Source organism: Centrocercus urophasianus, unplaced genomic scaffold (genome assembly GCF_019232065.1).
Source record: "Centrocercus urophasianus isolate 14NV4802_14NV808 unplaced genomic scaffold, USGS_Curo_1.0 seq_14, whole genome shotgun sequence".
Lineage (NCBI taxonomy): Eukaryota > Metazoa > Chordata > Aves > Galliformes > Phasianidae > Centrocercus > Centrocercus urophasianus.
The window spans coordinates 36,247,531-36,274,455 of NW_024884586.1; the positions used below are offsets into that span (position 1 = coordinate 36,247,531).

Here is a 26,925-nt window from a genome sequence, read left to right on the forward strand (position 1 = left end):
CTGACAGGCATTCTTTTTCAGAGGAAACCAGGCTGATCTGTGCTAAAAAAAACCCTAAGCTTTTTATGGACTGTTTCCTTTTTCTGATGCCCTTTTCTCTAACAAATTTGTTTCTTCCACAAAAATAAACACTACACAGGTCTTGAGAATGCTGTTTTGTTGCAAAATACTATTAACCATAAATATGCTGAACAATAGGCTTCTACATCAGGTCACAAAATCATAGAAATACTGAGGTTGGAAAAGACCACAAAGATCATCTAATCCCATGACCAACCTATTGACATCATGCCACTCAGCCATGTCCCTCAGTGCCATTTCTTGAACATCTCCAGGGAGGATGCTCTACTACCTCCCTGGGCAGCTTATGCCAATGTTTTACCACCATTTCTGAGAATAATTTTTTTCCTGCTATTACAGGAAATCTGAATGTCCCCTGGCACAGCTTTAGGCCATTCCCTCTCATCCTGCAACTTTTATCTGGGAGAAAAGGCCAACCTTCACCTTGGTACAACCTCCTTTCAGGAGGTTGTAGAGCGCAATAAGATCTACCTAGATGATAAACTGGGGAAATATAATTTGCAAGCCTTACCTTCTCAAGTAAGAACAGGTGATCTTCTAGACCTTCCACTGTGACTCTTCCTGCTGCTTCCATCCTCCCAGTGCAGTCAAACTTTAATACCACACAGTGCTCTAAAATTTCAAGGAAAATGGGAAAATACCCTCCTGAGAAAGACAGCCAACAACATTAGCGCTGTGTTTCTTCTTTTCAGTTTGGAAGAGGACAAAATTTACAATTTTCAATATGCTATTTCTTTGACAACAATTTGTTCTCCACAGCAATTCATTTCATTTATTTTTGAACTTACTATGATGGATCAAAATCCATGACTGATTAAATTTCTTTTAAGACTTATTTTTATTTAGTATGTGTTGCAGGAGTTAATGTGTGAGTACATTGCAATATATCCGGATTAGCTTTTAATTACATGAAGTACATAAACACTTAGAGATCCAATAGAGCCAAAGGGCAAAAGATTGCAAGTCAGAGCAGTTACAAACACAGAGCTCTGGTATATGTTGCTATTGGAGGTAAAAAACTTCAGAGCTGGGGTATTTCTAGGATGCTTCTGATTGAGGGGGAACTGGTGGAAATTGCTACATTCCCTCAGTGTTGCCTAGAAACCAGGGGAACAGTCATTATATGTTTCTAAAAACACTCACTCACATTAGGGAGTTGTAATTATCTATATGGTGGAAAAAACATATGATCAATGGGAAGGCACTATGAGAAATACATCACTAGGGTCAGAAAGAACAGCCTAGTTACTATGCTGTTATGCTATATTATGCTATGTTGGGAATGATACACTGAGAATTCAAGAATGTGAAATTCCGAATTCAGACAATGAAACAAAAAGTATTCTAAAAGTATAAAGATATTGCTGTGTGCAGCTCATTTGAAAACAACAAAAACAAAACAAACAAAAGTGAGAGACATTTTCAGTAGCATGATTTCTGAAGCCAATACACAGCATTACAACTAGAGCCCGGGACACCACAGCAGTAAGATCTCAAGCACTTAACCTCCTCTGCAGTATCACCAAGTATCTGAAACCGACACTACTTTAAGACAATCACTACCTCCACAATCTACTGGTTTAACTATATGAATTATTACAAAGAAGTCTAAGCACTGATACACAGCAACTAAGGCAACTGGTTTCCTGAAGCCCTATCTCCTAATTTCTAATTTTACATGCAGTCAAAAATCCTTGTGGGGGAAGGGGAAAGAGCATTTGGATTCAGGGCTTTCTGGATTTTTATTCATGGGGGAGTCAACTTACTCTTCTGGGCAGCCTGGTCTAGTGGTTGGCGACCCTGCACATTACAGGGGGATTGAAATTAGATGATCATTGTGGTCCTTTTCAACCCAGGACATTCTATGATTCTATGATTATAATGATATCGTTGTCTTCACACCAAAAGAGATATAAGAGAAAGAAAAAATGCTATTAAATTATTTGTTATAGAAAAAAAAAAAAAAAGCTATTTTGTTACCTAATGGTTGGTAGAAGTTGACATACCATGAGAACAGACACTTTATAAAAAAAACAGTCAGGAAGATGAGTTGGAATGAGGATCCAAAGAAGCTTGTATTTCCTTTCCTGACCCCTTTCAGACAAACTTAAAAACAATTATCATTACAGATGATTTTACAGAAAGCAGCATTAGACTGTCGAAATAATCACTATAATGTGGAGCACAAGAATTAAGGCTACATGCAAAGAGTACTTCGCACAAAATAAATGGGAATATAAAAAAAATCATTAAAGATCTACTAAAGCAGCTTTGAAGGGAAACCACAGGCTGACCAGCAGGAGCTAGGGGTTAACAAGAAACTTCAGCTATGCATCCAACATTCAATAGTTAATTACTGAAAAGTTTTCTGAAATTTTTGGTAACCACTACTGTCACACAGAATGTGCAGCAGTACTTCAGGTTTCATCCACACGACTATGTCTGCTTCTGTGACTTCCTGGGAATCTGGAATGAATCTTGTTCATCGCTGGCAAAAATGCATAGCTGAGGATGCTGACTGCGTTGAAAAACAGCGTTTTGTAGCTGAGAATTCGCTCTATAAGCGTTACTGTGTTCTTTGTATCATCTGCCACAGTTTCCATGGAGATAAATAGGAGACATTTCTAGAGTGACCATGTAAAATCAAACCTATCACTTCTTCAGAAAGTTGACTACAAACAAAACCAGTGTTAATACATACATCAGTGATATGATCAAACATTGGTTTTCAATATTTGCTGTTGTGGTTCATTTCTAAAGAACTGCTCTTTTGAAAGAGTGAATTTCTTCATTGTAACACGCCGGGAACACTCCAGCTTCCCTACTTGCCATTCTCTCCTACAAAACATGAGTAATTTTGTTTAAAATACTCACTTGGCACCAATTATTTTTTTACTTTCAGTCGTGTTGCAAGCAGGTTTAAATAATTACTGCGGATTACAGGCGAGGGAGAAGCCATCCCCGAGGCCGTGGCCTGGCCAGGCCCTGCTTTGCCCGCCCGCCCAGCGCGACGCTCCCGACACCATGGCAACAGCGGAGGCCGCCGGGCCAGGACACGTCGCGCTATGCCAGACTCAGCGCCACGCCCCACCCGGCCGCTGTGGAGTCAGAGCTGTTGCCGCTTTGAGCCGAAAGCTGGGCTCGCCCGAGAGCATGGGGGTGAAGATGGAGAGGGGCGGCGGCAGGCGGAGCCAAGGTGCGGGGCCGGGGGGCTGCGGGCGGGGCCTGCCGGCATTGGGGCGCGCTGCCGCCCTGCCTTTCCCGGTCTTCCCGGCCGTGGGGTGGTGGGGTGAGGCCCTCTCCAGAAAGGGGCCGGGCGGATCTGCTCGCGTGTTAGGGTGTCAACCCACGGCTTGCCCTGCTGTGCGGGGTGCGAATTGCCGTGGCGGCCCGTGTGGAGTCTGGGCCGTTCAGAGCCATTCGGGCGTTTGCCCGTGCGGATTGCGGCTCCGCAGCGGCCTCCGTGCGGGCGAGGGGCGAAAGGCTCGACCTAGTAACGTGGCCGCTAAAGCGTCCGCCTCACGGGCAGCATCGCTGCGTTGCTCCTGCCTTTCATTGGCGCTCGGCGCTGCTGTGTCAGTGCGGTGTGGGATGGGCAGAGAGAGCCGCCTCGTTGTCAGTCTGAATTTCTTCGCCCTTTGGGAGCCACGTTTCTTCTTTTCCAAAGCTGGTACGGCTCTGAACTGTCGTTTATAGTGGTGTTGGGTTTTTGTTGTTGTTTGTTTTGTTAGCAGAATTGCATTTAGATGGCTGTTGGGTGCAGGTCCAAGTTTTTTGGGGAGTAGGTGGGTGTTAGTGAAAGTGTGGCTGAGAAGTAAAGGATTTAAATACAAGCACTGACAAGGAGGGCAGGTCAGGTGGATGCTGCCAGGCACGTGACCGTGGTGCCCAGCAAGTGGAACTGTAGGGAGCCTGCTTTGGAAGAGGCTTGGGTAGCTGATCTGCCTTTCCAACACCTGTGATTCTATATGATTCTGTGATTCCTTACCCAGATTTAATCAGCTGTGGGCTGCCATTGTGTTTAGTTCCTGCAAATACTCATAGAGACATTTGTCATTTGTGATAAAAACAGGCGTAAACATGAAAAAAAAAAAAAAGTTTACATGAGCTAGTTCCAGCTCTTGGAAAGTATCTGAAGTATTTTTAGATGTGAACTTGATGGCATGAATGGTATAAAACAGTGGTAGGAATTACTCAATGCTGTGCTGTCAAAATTGTACATAGCTGTGTCGGGTCAGATCTAGTGAGATAACATTTCACATTGCATCTTTGTGGTGTCAGATCAGGTCTTTGGAATTAGTGACTGATGCCGCTCCAGAAGATGTCTGATATCAGAGTAGAGTTTTAACATGAGGTCTAATACTACATGGATCTACAAACTTCTGGGCAAAAACTAGGATCTTCTGCATAAATAAATATATTTAATGTTCTTGCAGTCTCCATAAAAGACATTCCCCTACATTGTGTGAAAGCAGTCTTACTACAAATCTGTCAAGTTCTTTGCTGTTCATGTTCTTGATTCTCTAATTATTTTTATGGGCAACCACAGTCTGTTGACTGTAAAAATAGAATAAATAGAATATAAGATCTAAATTTCATTCAGGCTGCAGAAGCTTTGACTGAATGACCCTTGTTGTCAAACAAATGAAAAACAATTATACAAAATAATTTGAAAGTTGGAAAGAACATCTCTTTAAATGCTATTGCTTGAGTGCTTAGTATCACCTTACTTTGCCTGAGCAAAATTGGCAGAACAGCCCTCCAGCTGCTTACAGGCAGTCTGTGAAAGGGGCAGAACAAATAATATCTGTGTATTCTACACAAAATAGTCATGTCCATGCAGTGTCTGTCCAGAAAGTTAGTACTGTTTAGGGGGGATTTCTTATTTTATAACCTGTTGTACTCCTTGCAGAGTTCTTGTAATACATACACGAGCATCAACTTGGTGATACCGATTCTGAATATTCAGAATTTGACCAGCATGAAAGTTGAAAAATCATATTTGTGTCTTCAAAAAAGAAAGGACATATGGAAGTCACAGTTGAACCATAACAATATATTTTAACCAAAAGTGGCAAATGTTAATCACTGACCACAATTTTTTACCAAATTAAAACCTTGTCTCAACCAGTCATTTAAACCTGTCGTTACTTTGCCCGTTGGTAAAATAGCTTACTCAGTGACTTATTCACATAGTATGACTCATCCTATCTTCGTTCAGCAAATGATTTAAAACTGCTGTGGAACTGAAATACCTAATAGGTCCAATTTCATTGAAGGTTTCTGGCATGCTTCAAATGAAATACGTGCTAAAGTAGCAGGATTCAAATCATTAACCCTACTTGCTGTTTTGCTCCAATCATACTCTGCAACGTTACCTGCAGCTCAGCAAAACAAGGATTCTCTGATCTCTGTTCTGCATGGTGCCAGCTGTGCCTTTTCAGTTAGAAATATGGGAAAATGGAAGATAAAATACTAATGGAGTATTCCGTCAGCACAAATTAAAAAAAAAAAAGAGACCTTTTCTCTCTGTACACTATAAACTGAGTAGAGTGTGGTTTTCTTTCTGTGTCTGCATGTAGAGGTATATATGATGTCTGCTAATTGGAAAATTGTAATGTTTTTCAAGAATTGCTTAAATAAGACTCAAAAGAGCCTATTTGAAGGCTGCTCTACTATTCTGTTAGATTTCTTTGATCAGGGAGATTTTGAATTTTGAAATAGTGTTTTCGTTGAATAGTTTTCATTTATGCAGAAAACTGTTGCATTATTAGCTGTAAAGGACTGAGAGACCCAACTCCTGCACACTGAGAGTACATGTAAAGAAGAGGTTTTGTGTAATCCAGCAGAATAAGCATATAAATAGCACCTATCTAATTAATGGCTTAGAAGATTATGTATGGTGCGCATGTCAGGAAATGATTCAGAGAATTACTTTCATAATATTTTGCCTCTGACACAAATGATCCCATGCAAAATTCAAATGGAACATTTGGAACTTCCTTTTGAAATTGGAATATTGTAGCTTCATTCATCACATTTTGCTTAAGAAAAACTGGAAAACAGTGGCAATACACTTTTTTTTTTTTTCTGGTTGATTCTCTACTTTTTAAATAAGTCTTAAATGTGGTTTTGTTAAAGGCAGCTTCAAATCTAAGAGTGTGTTCTCAGGATCCATGGGAGTTTTTCTTTGTAATTGAAACCAGAAGTGGATCCAGGAGTCTTCTACTTAGTTTTCATGAAAAAGAAGTTCAGTTTTACCCCTCATACTTTTCAGATAGAATGGAACACTATCAGTGCATTCCATAACCAGCTAAATATGAAGACGTTACCTTTTGTGATTGCATAGGTACTGCAGAAAAGCAAAGAAGACTTGCCATATTTTAACCTGTCTTCCTGAAAAAGGAGCATGTGGATTGAATGCTACTGTCTGCCAGCCTTTTCCTCTTTCTGGTCCTGAAGATGTTAAGCAATTTCAGCCAGCTATGAGCAACAAGTAGGAATCTGAGTGGTGTGAACCTCAGTTTCTGAGTAAGGGAAGAAAATCCTCAACTGATTACCTTACTTTTTTGGGGAGAGGTGTTCTGTTCTGTTGCCATCCTCAGATAAGCAACAAGAGGATGAACAACTAGTCAGCCAAGAATAAGCAACTAGATAAGCTTAAACTAGGTTACCAGTTGTAGCATATGTGAACTAGATATAAACAAGATGTAAACTGAGATAAACCAGATGGCTGATTATAACACACAGCAGCTCTGCAGCCACAGCTGAGCAAAAGGGAATGTGAGGGTGAGGGGAATGGATGACTGCCAGGGAAGAAAAGAAGTCAAGAAAGTTAAAGGAGGTTGGCAGGGTATGGAAGTAAGCCACAATGAAAATGTCATTACTAATAGACCATCCTATTGTTACTGTTTTTTAAAATAATGGAAGTGTATCATCATTTTAATGTAACAGAAAACATAGTAGTTAGTTTCTTATTTTAAAAAAATTTAAATCTAATGTGCATTTTCATAATCAGGTTAATCTCTTAACATAGATACAACAGTATTTACTGTGTGTCTGTGTTGTATTTGTATGCACAATTTTTGCAGCATAAAGAGGTCGTGGATATTTTGATTTGAAAGTTCTTGTAGTACCAAAAGGGTAAAAATCTATTTAGTGGGTCCAAATTTCATTCCTTTAAATGTGACCTTTTCAGAAATGTTAGATGCCACTACTACTTCTGATGTGTTTAGGATTTCACACTCCATGTGTACAGTGTTAGTGCCGCAGCATACTGTTAGTGTGTATGGAGCTAGACAAATGAGTCAGTAGCAGGAACCACTGAAATGATCGCTAAACTAGTCACAAAGGGTGATAGAGCATCCTTGGCTTCTGATAAGATTGCAGCACAAAGCCAATTCTGTGTGTAGTTGCCTGAGTTACCCACTTGGGCGGAGATGTCTGGCTGGCTTTGTTTTAGAGTATTCAGGAGCTGTGAAGGAAGAGAAGAAAAGGAGCTAGGGGTGGAAAAGGCAGCAGCTCTAAGCCTTTAGAAGTTACGGTAGTGGCTAGAGCATTTGCATAGCATGTCAGTTTGGGTTGAATGTCCTTATCAGCCTCTGGGAGATGAAATCGTCACTGCTCAGGCGAATGCTGCAGTTTTAATCCATTGTAGGTGCTTCGAACATTTGTAGCTGAGAGGCTGCTGTGCATCAGGGAGTGCAAGAATCCTTGAGCTGTGAAAAAATCCAATACATGAAAGGGTCGGTGGCCTTGGTTGAGTGATGGACATGTTCCACTGGGACAGCTGGGGAGACCTGAGGTCTAAATCTACATAGGACTTGGGATTGTTTCAACCTCAGATCTATAAATTGCTGTTACAGAAGCATAGTGCTCATGCAAACCTGTACACTGAGGTGAAGGGCTTGTGGCTTGTAGTGCTGCGTTTAGGTGCCTGTACTCAATATTTCACTTCAGGTCTCTATATTTTTATGAGCTATCTTTTAAATAACAAGTCTTTGTAAGGTAAAGGGAGCTAGATTGAATTTTTTTGTGTTTTTGATTTGCTGTATCTAAAGTATAAAAATAGCAGGTTAATAGTCATGTTTAAAATCCTTCCTATGAGAGTGCTGTAATGAAAGACTGGGCATCTTTTCTATGTATATTAATGTTCTAGACCTAAAATGGCTGTATAGGCAGAATTTAAGGAAATAATTTTCCTGTCTACTAAGAGGGTATAAAATAACACATAGAAAACAGCATTTCCCATCATTTTTAGGACTTTGAAATTGCAAATAAAAATAGAAGGCATTTTAAATAAAAAAAGAAAGGATAATGTGAAGAAAATATCTTACCAATCTCTTTAGAGTAATGCAATTATTACTTTACTTAGATACCAACTGGAAAAACTATTCCCCAAGTTTGTTTTAGTTTTTCTTGTCACTGTGTAGTGCCACATGTGCATGGAAAGCCTACAAGAACAAGCAGATAGAAGCACTAATAAGGAACTAAAATACCAGATTCATTTTTTTTGTAATATATCATTTGTTTGCTTTCTGTACTTCACGATAACTTGTGGTCTGAGAATCCCAGTGTTGTATTCAGTGTGGACCATTAAATCTTAAATCTATGAGGATATGTATGCTTCGATTGTGCAATTACATGTTTGAAGTTATGAGTCCATTATACTTCTCAGTTTCTGAGGCTGTGAACTCAGAAAATAATTTCTTAAGCTAAATGAAATGATACTGAAGTGTTTCCAGTCCAGATCTGGAAATCTGTTTATGTAGACCTCTACTTTGTGACTGGAAGGCTTTATTATTATATGAAATAGAAGTGTGTGTTGTAATCAGGGAATGTTTATTCCAAAAGCTGCAAGTTCCAGGACCAGTTCTGCTACGCCCACTTCATACAGGTGATCCTATTCAAGTAATTGATTATTCAGGAAATAAATACTGTCAAAATCAGTGGAAATATTCTCGCTGAAAAAATTCGCACTTCTGTGAATTGGTTTCGGAAAAAAAAGGTGGGGTTGACAAAGTCCTAGAACTTTACAGCTTTCTTCACTCCCACAGCCATCCTGGTGCTTGTTATTGTTTTGCCGTTGTCGTTTTGTTAGGTTCATATTTGATAAATAAAAAAAATCCCACCTTCTCCTTTATTTTTTATTTTTTCACATATGTAAGCTTTCAGTTGAAGTTTATTTTTTGCTATTATGTAAATAACTGTGAAAATACAAACTGAATTGAAACGAACACCTGCTCAAGTCAGTAGGCAACTATCCTGTGAAACATTTGAATCCTAACATTCAACCTCGCTTCAGTTGTTTTGAATTAGCAATAAACTAAATCCCCCGCATACCAGATCCATTTTCTTCTCTGGCTTAAGCAATTTAATTTATTATTATATGAAGTAGAAGTGTGTTAAAAACTGTTTTGAATTTCAGACTGCAGGTTTATGGAGTAAAAGTGTAAGCTGAACTTAATGTAGCAATGATAAATGCAGTTGAATGTCTACACGAACAGTCTTGGATCCTAAGAAAACAAAAGTTTAGTTATTCCTTACAGCTTCAGTAGCACTGACCGTTACTTATTTCAGCCAAATTGGTATCTTTGAGGCCTTTGTGAAAAAGTGGCGGCAAGTTCTGTGAGATGAGGTGGTTCGCAGAGATTCAAACATCCTCTTTAATGGAAATGTTACAGAAATATCTCCATCACTTCATTTGGCACAAGGGACAGAGAGGGTGGGCTGTGGCACTACAGACACGTGTGCTATGCCCACAGTCAGAATATTCAGATACTCTGGTACACATGAATTGCGTAGGGCAGAAGGAACCGATGAGGTAGTTCTTTCTGTACAGCTTATCCATGTTGCCATCTGCTGGTGATGCAAAGTAAGTGAGCATTTCAGAATCCTTGCATTTTCCTCTAGTATTGAACAGAGATTTACTTCCATCTGCAGATCTGCAAGCAACAAGTTTCTGAGTGGATCTGGTTCTCTTTAACTCAGGGCAGAGAAGCTTAGCTTATTTGAAATGAACCATCTGCAGTTGTGAGAACGTCCCTGTGCATTTTTAAGATGCTCGTGCTTACCTCTCTACAATTACATATAGAAATTAGAGGTGGCCTTATAACCGTTAATCTAATGGTGTCACGTGTGTTTTGGAATTATAACTTGGCACTGAAATACAGAAAATACAGGAAGCTTTAGGTTATTTTGAGCAACTGTGAGTGAAAACCTTCAGATTTTGATATGTCTGCTAAGATTACATTTCTGACTAATAGCTTACACTTTTTTTTTAATCATTACGATAAAATTTTATTTACCAAAATGTTATAATCTAACACTTAAGTCTTTTGAAGGACTTCCATTCTTTAAAAATGTGAGCACTGTACCTTCAGGTGATTTTCAGTACAGTTACCCAGCTAGGTTGTGAGTACCACTTTGTTGTTACTCTGCTAGAGAAATACTAAGAAAGTAGGCCATTATTGAGCAAGATTTGCAATCATTACAGAGGCAGTCATTCTAAATCTAATAAATTCTTGCTATATGCTTGAAATTTTAATACTTTAATAGTCTTGTTTGCCTGTGTATGTTTAAATCATAAATAGAGAGTGGGGGGAATTTTACCACAAGGGGAATTTTTTAAAGAACCAATTAAAATGGGTGCAGAAGAGCATAAATGTTTCCCTTTGGCTTTAAAGAAGGTATCTTACCTTAAGAACAGTTTCAAGCTAGTGGTGAAAAAAATCTGTGGTAGCACTTTTCCTTTGTTCTCCCTTTCTGGCACCTCCCATCGGAAGGGGTGGGAGTGTTGTGTCTATAGACACCATGTCAGAGCTGGAGCTGTGTAAAGGCAGGCTTTTCTGAGTGTGGGACCCTCTTGCTAGCTCAAAACTGAGTTGTGCTTTGCAACTGTGGGAGTTGAGCACGTTGATCCAGGCACAACAAGGTCTCAAGAAAATATTAGGTACATTTCTACATACAGTAATCATTTTCATTTTATTTATTTTTTCAAGATACTTTATTTTGCTTCCTAAACTAATCCTAGTCATTTGAAATTTAGTACATGTCTTTTTTAGTAATGTCTTTGAGGAAATAATATTAAAGCATTATTAAGAGAATAATTTATTTTGATGTGATCTCTGCCAACTAATTTTTGGACAGCATCTCATGCAGCATGCTCTTACACTTAAAGTTGAGCTATGAAACACTGCAGTGACATTCATAGCTGTAACAGTACTGTTATATACTTGTAACTGTCACATAACACTGAGAAATGAGGATGGAGAGGATGGAAAACAAGGTGCTGAGCAGAGGTAAAAAGAGGGTAAAAAGCCATGAAAAATGGAATTAAAGGTCTCTTAAAAATGTGGCTTAAGCCTGGCTGTGTCTTTCAGCATAATTTCTTGCAGTCTGCAGTCATTCTGTACAGATGCCTGCCTTTGCTGATCCAGCTGAAGGCCAGGGCAAAAAGATCCCCACTCCTCTCATTTGTTTTAATTTGTACTCTGAGCAGAGTCTTGGAAACCATAAAAGAATGCTTTGTATGCACTTATCTTTGAAATAACAGTGTACCTACCTCCTGTTAAAATTTGTTCTAAAAATGCTACAAATTCTAAATTAAATTGGATGTGTATTTTTAAATCATAGGTCGCCTTACAGACAGTGGTTGTGAGCCTGGCTTTGCTTTCTTTTTTTTTTTTTAATCCCAAGGACAAGATGCAGAGTTTTTAATTCACATTTTCGTATTTCAGAACAATTGGATGTTTATGTTTTGTTAGTACCTACACTTGTTTAGAGGGTTTCCAGTCTATAAACTGCCAGAAGATGAAATGGCAAACCAAATTCTGCTTGCAGTAACAGCAATAGGTATTTGAAAGAGTATGTTCTCATTAGTAGGGTAGTTTGTCACACAAATGTAATTAGTTTCTTTAAATCTATTAAACTCTAGAGTATTATACTAAACACAGTGTTTATCTACATGCAGAATATTTTTCACATTAGTTATTTGATGTCATGGTAAAATTCAATCAATAAACACTTAAATTAGAGTTTATGATAGCTGCAAAACTTGGGCTGCATCTCTGTGCAGCCTAATGAGCAATGTAGAAGTTCCGGTTGAAGTGATCTAAGGGTCTCTTCTGCTGCTGAAGCCCCGGAACCAGCAGAAGTTTTTATAATCATATTTTGGCATCTTGATTAAGTTGCTTAATTATGCTGTAGTATTATAGTGTAATGAAGACTTTTCATCTAGGAAAAAAGTGCACTACGATAACTGAATAATTCTTTGGGGAAATATATTTTTATTTATTTATTGCCTGTCTGTCAGAGTATGTATTTTTTCCTTTCTAACTGTTTGACATTTTATTAAAGTGAATGAATACCCAGCTGTGGTTGTTCCCAGATGTGGTCCAGCAAGTCCATTTAAAGGACAGCTAAGTACTAAAAGTAATGGTAAGTAACACACTTGCTTTCATTAAAAAGTTGACAGAGTTTCTCTATGTGAATTAATTGCATTCATGATCAAAATGCTGGAGCCAGAAGTTGGGCTTGATGATCTGTGTGGAGTCCTTCCAACTCAGGATGTTCCATGACTCCATGAACCTTTGCACTGAGCTCTATTGGTGAAATTTAATACTACTTACAATTGCTATGCATTATTGAAAATATTTTGCCTGGACTGTAATGCTAGCTAGAAATAATTAGCAGCATATCTGCATTAGCTGGAATATGTAGAATTACTACTTGGAGGAAGTGTTGAAATTAAATCTGTTCCTTTGCATGCAGTTGCTGGGATGGGATAGGATATGTTTCTGTGCCATCTTAGACCTTAGACAACAGAGGAGACCCTTACTTTCGTGTTATACTGGCAGGTTAGACAAACTGGCTTCCACTGAACAGAGAAGCACACAGTAATATTGTATTGAGTTCGTAGCTTCTGCCTTCTGCAAACACTACGTGTTCCGGAAACGTTGCTAGATGTAAACTGGTACTGTAGTGGGAGAAGGAAAAAATGACCTACTGCTCAGAGAAGTCGTGGCTGCTTCTCTGGAGGTGTCAAGGCCAAGCTTGTTGGATCCATGGGCAGCCTGATTTAGAGGCTGGCAACCCTGTCTGTTGCAGAGGAGCTGGAACTAGATGATCCTTAAGGTCCCTTCCAGCCCCAAGCCATTCTACGATTCTGTGAAAGCTTAAGTGGAAGTCTTTCAGAAGCATGATCATGGAACTAGCTCCCAGGAAAGCAGAGTTTTATCTCAGTACTTGATACAGGATAGAAGTTAAGAGCAAAACCACTTTAATGTTCTTTTGGCTTTTATTTTCTACTGATCATCTGTCCAATTATTATTGGAAATACTGGCTTTCAGATTTGAATTGCAGTCAATAACTTCAAGATTTGAATATTCTTTTACCTGCCTTTATAATGTTAATTTTAATCTTAATAGCTTTCTGCATTGACTCCTCCCGAAGTCTGACAAACCAGTACCTGATCAGAGATCACTTGATGTTTCATTATAACAGAATTCTTTCAGCCAAAGGTAAAAGTTACATACATAAATAATTTCCACTTTCAGATTTAGCTCATTTTTCAGAAAAGGCTCATATCAAAAGGGAATGAGTTGGGTTGTCAGAAGCCTGATTTTTCTTTTTTTTTCTATTTTTTTTTTTCCTGTTTCATGTTTGGAATTGCTGAATGATGTCAGCAAGAAGATACAGCTTTTATGTAGTAATACTTGTGTGTTATTCGGATTGAAAGTTTTGTATGAAAACCTTTTCTCTTGAATGCTACCGAAGTTACTTTATTTAAGGGTACTTTGTGCTGTATTCTCTTCATTCAGCACTAGTGCTGTAATAAAATAGGATATGGAGATAACCTGAAGAGCAAACATTCCAAATTTATTTTAGAAATGATTACAGAACAACTTCAGTTAAACTAAGACCACTGACTTTTTTTTTTCCCCAAAGAATGATCTTTATCTTTTGTTCATGTTACAGTCAGTTGCATTAGCAAGTTTTAAGGAGTTTGCATATTGTGTTGGATTTGCAAATGAGAACTTTGTTGTGTTATTAATCTGTGCTGTTGAGCACTAAAAATGTATATGAATATCTGTATAGATTTTAATTGTAGAAGTAGTTAACATTTGTCAAAAGGCAAATGTGAAATCTGGAACGTAAGAGCCTGTTGAACTTGTACATGTTTATATGTTTTTTTATGTTTTTTAATTATGTTATTTATTTATTTTTTTCAGATTTAGAAATGTGTAGTTACTCCTATATGAGCTTGCAGACCATTGCTAATGCTACAACTGAAAGCAATCTATTATTGCTCGAATTATTATTTTTAAGGAGTGTGAATTGCTGTTCAAGTTAATATCATGCACAGGGCCAAGAGATGTCTGTAGATAGCTGTTAATATTGTTGTTTTTTTTTTTTTTTCATTTTATTTTTCATTGCATAAACTTGTGGGGATTTAAGTCCAAGAGATATTAATGCTAGGGCTTGGCAGAATGTACTGAGTGTTTAAATTCATTGCAGAGAATTTTGCAATAGTATGAGTTATGCGATAAAAGATTTGAATACCTCCCAAAACATTATATACTTTCTTTCAAGCTGTTTTCAGAAACAGGGTTTTGGATGTGGTTATGGTGATTTTCCTATCATTTTGCCATTTCTTAATGTATTTTAAAATAGTGAAAAATATGCTTTATTCTAATTAAATTAGCATATGTCCTGTTTTATTATCACTTTTTTTTCTAGGCATGACAAACACTAATACTGAATTGCATCTGTTTTTTTCCTATTTTTAGCAGCTGTAGACTGTTCAGTGCCCAGAAGTAGGTTGAGCAGCATTAAACGTAAGTATCTGTGAGTTATCTTTTTTTTCTGCAAAAGCTTTTGTAAAAATAACCTAACAAAGCAAATGCCAGATGAATAGGAGAATAACAAAGCATATGTCTATCTTTTTGTTTCTTCAGCTTTTCTTATCCTGCTCTTGTCTATAGGTAAGATTCTGCAGTGATTGGATTATTAGTGAGATGGACTTTGTCTATCAGTGATTAATTAATTCGACTGAAGATCATACTAATTTTACTTAGGTTCCTTTTCTGCATGGTCAGTGCAGTAGAAGAGGAGAAATGCAGTAATTTCTCTCTAATTTCTTGTGATACAATGTAAGCTTGGACTTTCATGAAGAGGGCTTATGAGTACAAGGTTAAGAGAAATTTTAGGAATGTGGGCATATGGGAACTGGGACTAAAACTTGCTGTTCCTTTTGACAGAAAGCACAGTCACAAATGCCCAGCTCAGCAGCTTGAATGCAGTTACTTTTCCCGAGAGTTGTCTCATTTCTAAATGGTGATGAAATGTGTCAGTACTGTTGCTTTTCTTTACAGTTTTAGCTGAAGAGCAATACTTTCAAGTCATTGACTTATGGAATCATAAATGAATTATCAAGGAAGGGTGAACAGCAGCTGTTGGTTAAAATAACAAAGATGTATTTCTGTTATCTGGTATCTTTTTTTCTAATCCAATTAGAGAAAGTTCTTTTTCTCCAATTCAATATTCAGTTACCACTGCTGAGATACTAGAAAAAACTTTTATTTGGGATAGAAAGATAAATCTTTTCTGTATAGAATACTTTATTAGTCTCAAATCCAGACAGGCCAAAGTGATAATACCTTGCTAAATGATGAGAGTAACCAGAGCTTATGTAGAAAATCACTCATCCTTTTGGCAGAAAGACATCAGCATTTTGTTAGACTATTTTCCTTCTGGTTAAGGAGTTGAGAGTGAATAAGGCAACAGGCTGTTTTCCAAAGGTGCAGCACAATTAGGAACAATATTACAAGGCTATCTATAGTTTACAGATTGAGATAGGAATTTCAGATCATGTGTTTTGCAGAATTGTCTGACAAAAAAACCTTCCTTCCTAATCTCCAGCTATGCCAAAATTTGCTTTGAAATGGGCAAGATAAAACAAGGCTGGTATAAGGAAAAAAAAAAAAAAAAATCATCACACCTGTGTGTTTGTCTAGTAAAATCCTCCTGCTTTTCTTTCTGGAATTGCTAGAATGTTTTGTTTCCTCGATTCCCTAATTAACTATTACTCTTCCATACCATTTCAGGTGTTGGGTCTTTCTAAACACCAGCTAATGCCTGATCATGTTAGTCTGTTGTCTTTGCAGATAAAATACAGATAAATGAGCTTGTGTGTTTCACACCAGCATGAGTTTCACAGAATGAATTCATTTTGGAAGATACCTACACAACTTTAACAGATAATTGTCACAACAGTAACAGGTGTGCTCTGTAGTGAAGAAATTTCCATTTTAGGTAGTAGGCTTTTGCAGTATGTTTCAGTTCATCTTAGACTAGAGTCTGACCATGTAACTCTGTTCTAATAACAGAATATTAATTTCTTTTATACAGAGTGTGATGGAAACATTTCACCTTTGTTACCATGTTAGTTTTTATTCCTCTGTTCAATAGGTGCATTAAATTTCACTAACTTGCTCTTTCACCTATTTTCAAACTGCACTAGAAAAAGCTGCTGATGTTTTTTACCTTATTAGAACATGGTTGCAACAAGCAACAGCTCTAGACTTTTTTTCTTACCTGTCTTAATATATTTTGTCATCTGTCTGAGATCTTTTTATAAGCAGACATAGGCTGAAGTTTCAGCAGACTTAGCAAAGGTATACTCCATGGGGACACATCTTCTTTCATTTTCTTGATTAGTGGTCTCATAGTCTTCAAGGTAGTTAAGGTACTCAGACCTTCCTTTGCTGATATCTGCACTGATTTTAGAAATTCCTGGTATTTAGAATGAAATTGAAAACAATTTAAATTACTTTTGTACATAAGATTAGAGTGCTTGTGGTTGTTTGTTTTTCATCTCCCCTCCCCACTGTTATAAGCACTGTTTATGAAGAACTATAGATTTCAGTGCTATACTAATAATAGCCAAGTATTAAGTGTCCAGATATTAAGCTCAATGCTAGGTATCATTTATTGTTTCTCTGGTAATCCACCAAAAAAAAAAATTTGAAAAATATCCACCTTTTTCAAAGGGGATATTACAAAATTTACGGTGGAGATGACAGCTAGTACTCAGGTAGTAGTACTGAAAACAGAGCTATTGAAAAATCTGTTCGTGAATGAAGTACACAACAGGATTTTCAAATGTATCTTTTTTCTTACTGGAGAAGGGACACACCAGTCTCAGATGCAATATCAGTGTGGCTGACTATCAGCCGTACTGATCGATAGTGTCCCTTGGATCAAGGAGTTTACAGCTTTATTCTTCACATAGTTCTGTGCATATTATTGTCCCAAGTGAAGCATATTGCCACTTCTCTCTTTTAAAAAAATTGGGGAAGGGGAATAGGTTTTCTGTTTGAAATGTTCAGATCTATTAATAGCATAGAGTTGCAAAACAGAATTCCTGAAGACAGTGTTTAAAAAAAAGCCCCTAAAAATATGCATCACATACAGCTAAAATAGCAGGTGAGTATTTCCCTTTGGGGTTGTTGCCATGAATCAGTCATTAGTGTTTAAGAATTAAACATGATACTGTAGTTGGCATGCTCCCTGGACAACTAAATGCATACTGTCCTTAAGGTGGCTTTAGTTTCCACTGTTCTTTTCCTGGTATCTTAGCTGGCAGCAAAAAAGGCAAGCTGCCATGCAACTGAACTCGCAGCGAACATGTTCCTGTGTATTAGATCAGCCTTACTGACTTAAAATAGTTGTTAAAATGTGAAACTTATTGAAATGTGAAACTTGTATGTTCAGAATTAGTCCAAGCATGTTGATTGATACCAGTGGCCATTAGAAGCTTGTGGTTGTGGAATTTGTGCCAGAAAAGTTGATATAAGCTATGCCAAGTAAGACAGCTGCTGCTACACATGCCTGGTTCCTAACTGTCCTGTCTTTTCAACCCATATGTTTAGAGGTTTTTCCACAAGTATATTGATAGCACAACCTGAACCCAGTGATTAGTGTGCTTGGAATGCAAGTCTCTTTGATGGGGGGGGGAGAAAAAAAAATTAAAAAAAAAAAAAAAAAAGAAAGAAAAAGAAGGAAAAGTGTTCTGAGAAGTTCCAACCAGAAATCTATTTTAACATCAGTGAAAGCTTGCATATTTGCAGGGAGCAAGAAAACAGTTCAGTCTGATCAATGATGTTGCCTTTTTGTTGGTTGTTGGTTTTTGGTTTTTGTTTTTTTTATACTTTTGTGAGGTTTGGGGTTTGGATTAATGTAGAAATACCAATAAGTGTATATTCTTCTGTAATTCTCTATTTGAATTGTTCCTATGATTGCATACATATTTTGCACTGTCTTTCTCTACCCTTCACACTATGGAAGGCTAAGTATCCTGTTCCTGTTCACAGGAGGCTTTCACAAAATGTCTCATTTTTTATTCTTAGCTTTTCTGTTGTCTTCTCCTTACATAATGTATTTCTGAAAATGAAAGCTAAAAGCAACTTAAGTCATTTAAAATGAGACACTCAAACAGCTCTAACATTTGCATTATCAGAGTTCAAATGTGCTTTTACAAAGGTATTCCAGCATATTTTTCAAGTCTGAAATTTTGGAGAGTGGGGAAATACACAGTGTAAAAGTCTTTATCAATCAATACTTGTTATAGTAATTTAAATTTCTTTTTACAAGTTATTTACTTAAAATATCTTCTACTGAAAGATTTATTTTTAAGAGGGAGAATTCATTTTGAAATGTATATTCAGTACATCAGAAGGTGCGTTTTTCTCATAGTTTGTGGTTGCAAAATGACAGTAGATCATCTAATCTGACTTAAAGAGTTAAGCAGACTAAAAATATAATCCAGCTTTGCTAATACTGAGCTTAACAGCCATAATGAATAAAGCGCACAAACAAGAAGGGCCTGTTGTCTTGACCTGTAAAGATCAAGAAATAGAGGAAAACTTGTTTTTCTATTGTTGTTGTATCAGCACGTAGTCATGATGGTTACTGAAAATGTGTCCCTGGTATGTGATGGAATTTACCCAGCTTTAACGTCCATTGCTAGAGCATCAGAGGGCAGTGGAGGGATTGTTGTTACACCTTTTTCTGCTATTGATCAGGAACACAAAGTAATTGTAGCATACCTGAGAGAATGAGAATAAAATTGTTTTTTTGCTTATGCAAAGCATTAACTTCTTGTGGACTGTGCTAGTGATACTATGAGATAAAATCCTCTAAGCCCCTCTCTAGAATTCATGATTTGACTTCTGAGTAGGCTTGGAAATACCTTAAGATTGGGAGCAGCAGTTTCACAGTTTCAGTGTGTACACATGCTGCTGTACTTTTCATCTCACCAACGGGAATATCTGTGAGGTGCTGTATGAAGACCCTATATGGATCAGAGGTGGATGGATTTGGAATAACACTGTGCTTCTAACCCCTCTGAAATTCTTCTAATGTATTCAAGTCTCACTGCTAGGCTTTACTTGGAAGCCTTAATAATGACCAAATTCTGCTATTAGCAGCTTTGCCAAATAGTGTCATGTTTCTTAAGTAGATCACCTGATACAAATATTATTATTCTGAGTAACATTCTATTTGATATAAGCAAGGTTGTAGGTATCAAGCCCTTAACAAATCCTTTATCATCTTTTCTCATTGTGATTCCTCCTTTATTTGATAAAACAGTGTTACTGATACTGGGTATGTAGAAGGACTGCAGAATCATAGAGTTGTGAAAATTAAAATTTGTGTTATGAAATTTAAAAATTTAAAATTGTGAACCTCCTACCAATGGCAAAACTCAGTTTGAGTTTGATGAGAACTCACCCCAGTTGCATCAATCATGATGCGTTGGGGATTTCTGCTGTTAGGAAGGTAATGGTAAAAATGCTTGTGGAAGGAAGAACTTGCTTGTAGCAGTAATATTACCTGATGATACACTGTATATTTTTATTATGATCACTGGAAGCTCAGTAAAAATGAGGCTGATGTTTGCACTGTTGATCTAGGAGAATTTATGAGGGTGAAAAATAAGCAGAAGTGGGTTTTTGTAAAAACAGTTGATAAAAAGACATTGTCCAGCATCAAGAATTCCTCCAATTCTTTTGAGATACCTCGTTCAATGAGCTAGTCAATTTAAGGCTAACATAATATTTAATTGTTTGCCTTGTCTTACTTACATCAATAATGAAATTACTTGAAGGTTAAATCCGCAGAGTGTACTGGAATGTGATGTAATAAATCTAGAGATCAGAAATTCAGAGGGAAGGACAATCACTTGCATTCCAAATCATGGTATCCTTTTAAGCACAGATGCTTAGGAATGTGGTAGGTATGATTTTTTTTTTTTTCCCCCCTTCACATTTTTTGCCATTCATTTTTATAATTCCAAGCATATATCTAGGAACACTTCTGCAGCCAAGTTTTAAGGAAGAAAGAATCAAATCTTTCAAATCAAGTGCAGAAGACTAGCAGAGAAATGTAACAGTCTGATCTCCACTTTCTAAGTGTAGTGTAAACTTTGTGAAAAAGATATTTGCCTCAGCAGAAGTGTTTAGTTCTGTGAGTCTGATCAGAGTTTTATAGTTCTTTATAGAGAATACTACAGTTTAACCTCTAAAATTTATAGTTTTTCTTATGCCTACTCTCACTGCTAGCAGAATTGAGATAACAGATTCATGGAGTGGGTAGAATAAGTTATGGAATTTATTTAGTTTGGCAGACTGAATTTATCAGATATACAAAAATTACTACTTTGTTTATCATCTAATACACTGTCTCTTTATTATGCTGTAAATCTTTGCCGTGGTTTAAGCACAGCAGTTAATGAGATACATTAATCTCAAAGTCTTCTACAAGGCTTAAAAAGAAACTCATGTTATTTGGGTATATAGGCAGTCATTTTAATACCTAAATACTTAGTGTATCCTTTTTGAAGAGATGAAGAACTTGTTTATTAACAAGTTCAGTTGATACTACTGTGGCAGTATTCTAAAGGCATCCTGTGAAATTTGGATTATTAATCTCACTGAAAGCTGAAGAAGCTATGACTGTAGTTGATTTGAAACAGAAGCTATCTAGAACAGTGTTGAACCTCTCCAGTTTTTAACAGATACATCTCCTTTTCAAAACTGTGTATTTGTTCCTGAATAGTGCTCTCATTCTTTGAGTGTCATATATGCACACATGTAGGACAAGTCATTGCGTGTGGCAGCCTGGAGTATCTTCAGCTTCTGTCAGTTGTAATGTTATTTGTAATAAGTGCATCAAATGCTCAGGCCTTTTGTAAAATACCGTTTTCTGTTCAGCAAACAGAAAGTCTGGATTCTTCAGTCCTTGCTTGGAGAAACAATATGTAAGGTAAGGATAGGCTGGCAGTATGCATTTTTTGGGTCTGTACCCTTATTGGTGTGGCTTGCTGTCTCCTCAGAGCTGCCCTTACTTAGTCTAGTTGTCTGTTTATGCCTACGTTAACTCTATTCAAGAGGGATTTCTTTATCTCTAAATTTGCTGGTTATACAATTTCCAGCTTTTACAGCAGACCTAGCCCGAGATCTCCTTAATTTGGCAACACGGTAGTGAGTGCTCTGCTAGGATTTTCTGCCATTCTATTCTGCATGTGTCTGCTCTGGCTTGTAGTATGCATGAATGACTTTATAGCTTTTGGAACACACTTGATGGATTAGCTGAGATAAGCTCATTGGTGTGAGGCAAGGGCTTTACATTTCCCATCTAGGTGACAGTAGTCCCAGTGGGTCATTCTGACAACCAAAGATAGCCTTAGCATCCTGGCATGCTTACTGTTCTTTCTTTCTTTACTCTTGACTTGGGCACAAGCCATATTTTGGCTGAGAGAAGTCACAGCACACAGCCCTGGAGGAGATCTGTAGAAGTAGGCTTTTATAGTTCTGATCTCCAGTTGTAAAGACCAAGTCTGCCCATGTGTGTGAAATCTCAAACCTTATTCTGTAAAGAGTGGCAAAGGGACAACAAAATATCTTTTTTTTGTTGTTGTTGTTAATATTCACATAGCTTCATGCTTTGCTGAGAAACTCCCAGTAAGGCATAGCATGCAGGCTGAACACGCAGTAAGAGGTTTAAGCACGTGTGTTCTAACACAAGCCCACTTTCCTTCTAAGCACTTAAGTGTAAAGAAGTTTCTCGTTCAGCCTCTACTCGTACTTACAAAATGACACCTGTAATTCTGATTTGCATTATTGCTTTGTAGAGCCCTGTCACTCATTCATTTGTTGTTTCCTAAGATACTTATTCAATACTCATGCACCGTTCTGTCTGAGAAGTGGGCAAGACTTCAGTTTATACAGCTTTCATTTGTGTGCATATACAGATACGCTCTGGTAGACCAGTATAATTATCTAAGCATATTAAACTTTTCAGTTGTAACTAATTTTTGTGTGCCCTTCTGTAGCTTTTAAGACAAATAGAATTAGAAATAATTATAATATAGAATAGACACATAATAACAGTTTAGTGTAGGAAGACAAATAATGAGTTTTGCTTATTTAATGGTTAATTCAGTTATAAGTCGTATTTTTAATTCAGATTTGTATAATTTAGCATATCTTAACTTCAGCTAATGGCTTCCCAGTAATAAAAGCAACTTTATTTTGGAAGTACCTTAATGGAACATGCTGAACAAATCAGCAGCTGTAAAATAAATTACTTTGTCTTTTACTTATCAATTGTAAGAACCGGAAGAGAAAGGGATTTCCCCCAGGAGTGAGGGCAGGGGTTTTATATTTGAAAGAATCACTTGTAGCTTAAAAGGAGACTAAAATGTTCAACGGAATTAATATATGTACTTAACAGAGTCCTAGAGACTCAGTCTCTCAGGTTAATGTACATAGATGCATGTATTTTAAAAGATGATTATATGTCCCCAGATTGCTGTAGTTCTCAGCTGTCTAGAAGAATGTATGACATCAATCCACAAAGTGCATTTCCGTATACTAAGTGTTATAATCTGTGTGAAGGTTGGGGTCTACTGGAGTATGATATAAAATACATTTTGAAAGTGAAGAAGAAATATGCAAAGGTCTTCCTGTGCATCTGTCTCAAAACAAGCCATTCATATGTTCAAAAAAGACAGGGATCTCCTAAAAAAAAGTCCAGGGGAGGGCCAAAAAGATTATGAAGGGCCTGGAGCATCTTTGGTACAAGGAAAGGCTGAGTAACCTCTATCTGTTCAGCCTGGGGAAAAGAAGAGTGAGGGGGGATTCAGTAAATGTTTATAAATATCTAAAGGGAGGTGGGAGGTGAATGGATGAGGCCAGGCTCTTCTTGGTGGTGTGTAGCGATAGGACAAGGAGTTATGGAAGTTAAGGAAGTTCCATACAAACATGCAGAAGAACTTTACAGTAAGGGTGATGGAGCACTGGAACAGGATTCCCATGCGGGTTGTGGAGTCTCCTTCTCTGGACATGTTCAAGACACATCTGGACATCTACTATGTGATCTGTTGTGGGGAATCTGCCTTAGAAGGGGGGTGGGACTCAATTCTTGAGGTCCCTTCCAACCCCTATGATTCTGTGATATATCTGAGTCTATATTAAATAAATGAGAATTGTAGTCAAGAGTTAAGCAGGTTCCATTGTGTATTCAGACTTCCGAAGTATGATTATGTGTATAAAGCCTTCATTCTTGTTTGAGAATGAAATTATTCATATTTTTGATCAGTTTTAGCTGGATTTTTTAGTTTTGTGAACTTCATCATCTTTGGCACCTAAGTGCTCATAATATAAAAAATCCTTTTTACTATCTAAGATAACAGATGTAGGTGATAGCAAACTCAAGCATAGAAATCATACCCCAATAATAGTTTCTATTCCTGATCAGGCAGTGTCCCTTTCACACAGTTAGCCTTTATTGTTTGTACTCTTGACATAAATGTACTGTTTTGTAGAGGATTTCTGTATTTGGGAGATTATTTTGATGTAAGTTGAACGTGGATTTTTGTATATTGCAAATTTGCTAGCCAGCACACATGTTGTTTCTTGCTGAAATACTGGATGAGAGTACAGTTAGAGGAGATTAATCCATAAAAGTTTAAGAGCAAATTTGTGAGTTTTCAAGCAGAATATTCTGATAGCATTGCTGATCTTGGAATTAGTGCACAATCTTGTGCTACTTGTGAGATCTGGGAATACGCAAGAGAAGCTTCAGCTACTAGCATACTCTAATGTTAATTTTCTTCTAAAAATAGAGGTAATTTTTCATAATTCCTGAGTAGAGTGGAGCCTGTCTTTATGGTCCCACTTTGCTGAACATTTGGGAAACCCTTTGATATTTTCACATCACTTAGAACAAGAAGAGAGTAAGATTTCAGATTGGATCTGACCAACTTTGTCTCTTTCCTAAGTTGCTGACCAACAGAGAAGAGAGAAACTGAAAAAGAAGATAGCCAGGTATGAAAAAGAAATGAATGTGAGCAAAAGTGCCTCACGATCCAGCTCAAGAGAGAGTGGAAAGCTGCTGTCAACCTCTTTTGGAAAGGTAGATATTTTAATTTCATTTAGTAGATATCATAATTGGCTTGCCTCCCATAATAACAGCTGATCACCAATGCAGCAGTAGTTCTAGAAGGAGGACTAGTATATTTCTAACAGTAGAAGATAAGACAACTGTCTTCCTGGTGTGCACCCAACCCTGTCTCAGCCTTCTGATAAAGGTGGCAGGTTTGTGGATAAAGCGTGCTTGTGATAAATCCAAATTGTAGTTACCCTTGAATTCTCTCTGTATCATTTCAGGTCAAATCCCCGTGTCCTCCCTTTGTCACTGAAATTGAAAATGGTATTTAAGCCGTCCAAACGAGTGAAGATGAATACTTTTCTGTCAGTATGTATAGGGTCAATTATTTTGACTGGAATTTCACCCAGTTGTATGGTGTGTGTTCCCAAATAATAAGTAGTCTAATAAACTATATAATATTATTCATTTCTGTACAAGAGCAATTAGAGCAATTTGCAACTCAAAAAAAGAATGCTATTTTAACTTTGTTGATTTTGCTGCCAAGTGCATCATTCATACGTTTGTTTTTGGCAGTGGGCAGTCTGAGTATGACCTTATTGTAGTGAGACTTAATGCTCTGAAATTCAGTACATGGCTCTTAGTTATGGATGAAATCACAGGCATGAGTAAGAGAAGGGACAAAGTGTCATATTTAAAATCCAAGTGTTATCTTTTGTTGATAATATTTTTGTTCCTCTGTGCTATTTGCTGCATACTGGGTGGCAGATAAATTCCTTTAATTATTTCACTGCAAAAACAAGTAAAGTGGGCTTAAAATCTCTTACTGCTATATAAATTATCATTTCTAAGGAAAAGGATGTGTGGTCTTTAATACATCATTATGAGATTGTCACTCTCCCTTTGCTTTAATCGCTTTCAAAACAAAGTCTTCCTACAATAATTTCTCAGTTCTACTAATTAATTACAGATGCTTTCCCATCAAAATTGTCCTGAAAGTGTAGTTTTTATCATGCCAAGAGTAACTGCAGTTTTCCTTATGTTTGCTAGCCTCAGGATGTAACTCAACAAAAAATTCTGAGTCTGAACTTGAATGTATCAATTAGAATATCAATAGAAAGATGCATTTTATGAGTGATTTTTTTTTGGGCTTGCCAAGTCAGCATTTAACAACACTTAAAAAATTGTTTTTTTGACATAATAGGTTTGAGGGGTTCTTTTGTTGTTGTTTGGTTGGTTGGTATGGGTTTTTTTTGTTTGTTTGTTTGTTTTGCTTCTGTAGGGTTGAGAAGTAAAAATCTGTAAGAGAATCTTCTGGTGGAAGGGTAAGCAGAGGAAGTAATTGGCCTCTTTTTTAGTAGAAAAAATACAACAGTCCATATTTAACCTGAATTTGACAAAATTTGCATTGGTTTCCTGTGCTTGTTCATACACCAAGGAAGGATTCTTGCCCTTCAAGGTTTAGATGTTTTCTAATGCATTGTTAAGATAACTTAGCCATTCTAATTGTATTTTACCAGCTATCAGAATAGGTGATACTTAGAAAGCAAATTCTAAGGATACCTATGATAATGTAGAGAGGTTGCAGCAAAACTTACAGCTCTGACCAGGCTAGGCTTAATATGGCTAGTCAGTTTTGATTTACACAGCTGGCTTTTTATTTTCATTATCAATCACTGTTTATGCTTTCTGGTAAGTCTGCTGCCTTTATTTCATCATTCTGCATTTTTTTCCATAGCTGCATTTATTATTCAGTGTTGTACTAGAGCAGAGAAACTGTTTTAAATTGAGCCTATGCTTTGTGCATGGTAAAAACAGAAAGAACTAAAAATTATTCCTCTAAGACATAGAGATTGTAAGAAATTTATAACTTACTATGTGATTTAGTCAGTGTATTTTATTATACAGTGAACAGAGCTTGAAACTGAATATCTATAATGTGCCTTGAATTTGACTAGTCATCATTTTCCACTGTTTTATGCAAGGGTTTGAATGCATAAGAACAGTAAATTCTTCATTTAATATCTGGTAATAAATGTAAAGTTACTGTAATGTGAGACTCTGCAGTGACATGAAATTAACTGAGAAAGTTATTTCTGTTGTGGTGACCTAAGTTTCACTACTGAGTTTTATTAAAATCATAGATTATCTTTAAAGGAGAGTATTTAGATCACTGAGTTGACATGTGGGCTAAGGTGTGATAGATGGTTATGCTGCATCATGCATTTCTGTGCTTTTAGCAGAAGTGTGAGAGGCTGAGGAGCCAGCTGATTTTCAAAATGCACAATGGGGCCTTTTGATGGGATTGCTCTCAATTAAGGTGCTTCAAAGACAGTCATTTCTCTCAGTCAAACAGAGGAGCAAGGAAAGCATAAGATGTACAGGAGACTG

At 37.1% G+C, this 26,925-nt stretch overlaps 1 protein-coding gene across 1 annotated transcript in view; it reads left to right on the forward strand.

Moving 5' to 3' along the window:
* The first annotated feature begins 3,105 nt into the window (after positions 1 to 3,105).
* The window catches only part of SPATA7 (spermatogenesis associated 7), a 36,325-nt gene continuing 12,505 nt past the window's right edge, over positions 3,106 to 26,925 (forward strand). The window contains exons 1-5 of the mRNA XM_042815101.1: positions 3,106 to 3,277; positions 12,439 to 12,519; positions 13,509 to 13,601; positions 14,871 to 14,918; positions 24,428 to 24,561. Coding sequence (XP_042671035.1) covers positions 3,106 to 3,277; positions 12,439 to 12,519; positions 13,509 to 13,601; positions 14,871 to 14,918; positions 24,428 to 24,561 — 528 coding nt within the window. The remainder of the gene's footprint in view (positions 3,278 to 12,438; positions 12,520 to 13,508; positions 13,602 to 14,870; positions 14,919 to 24,427; positions 24,562 to 26,925) is intronic.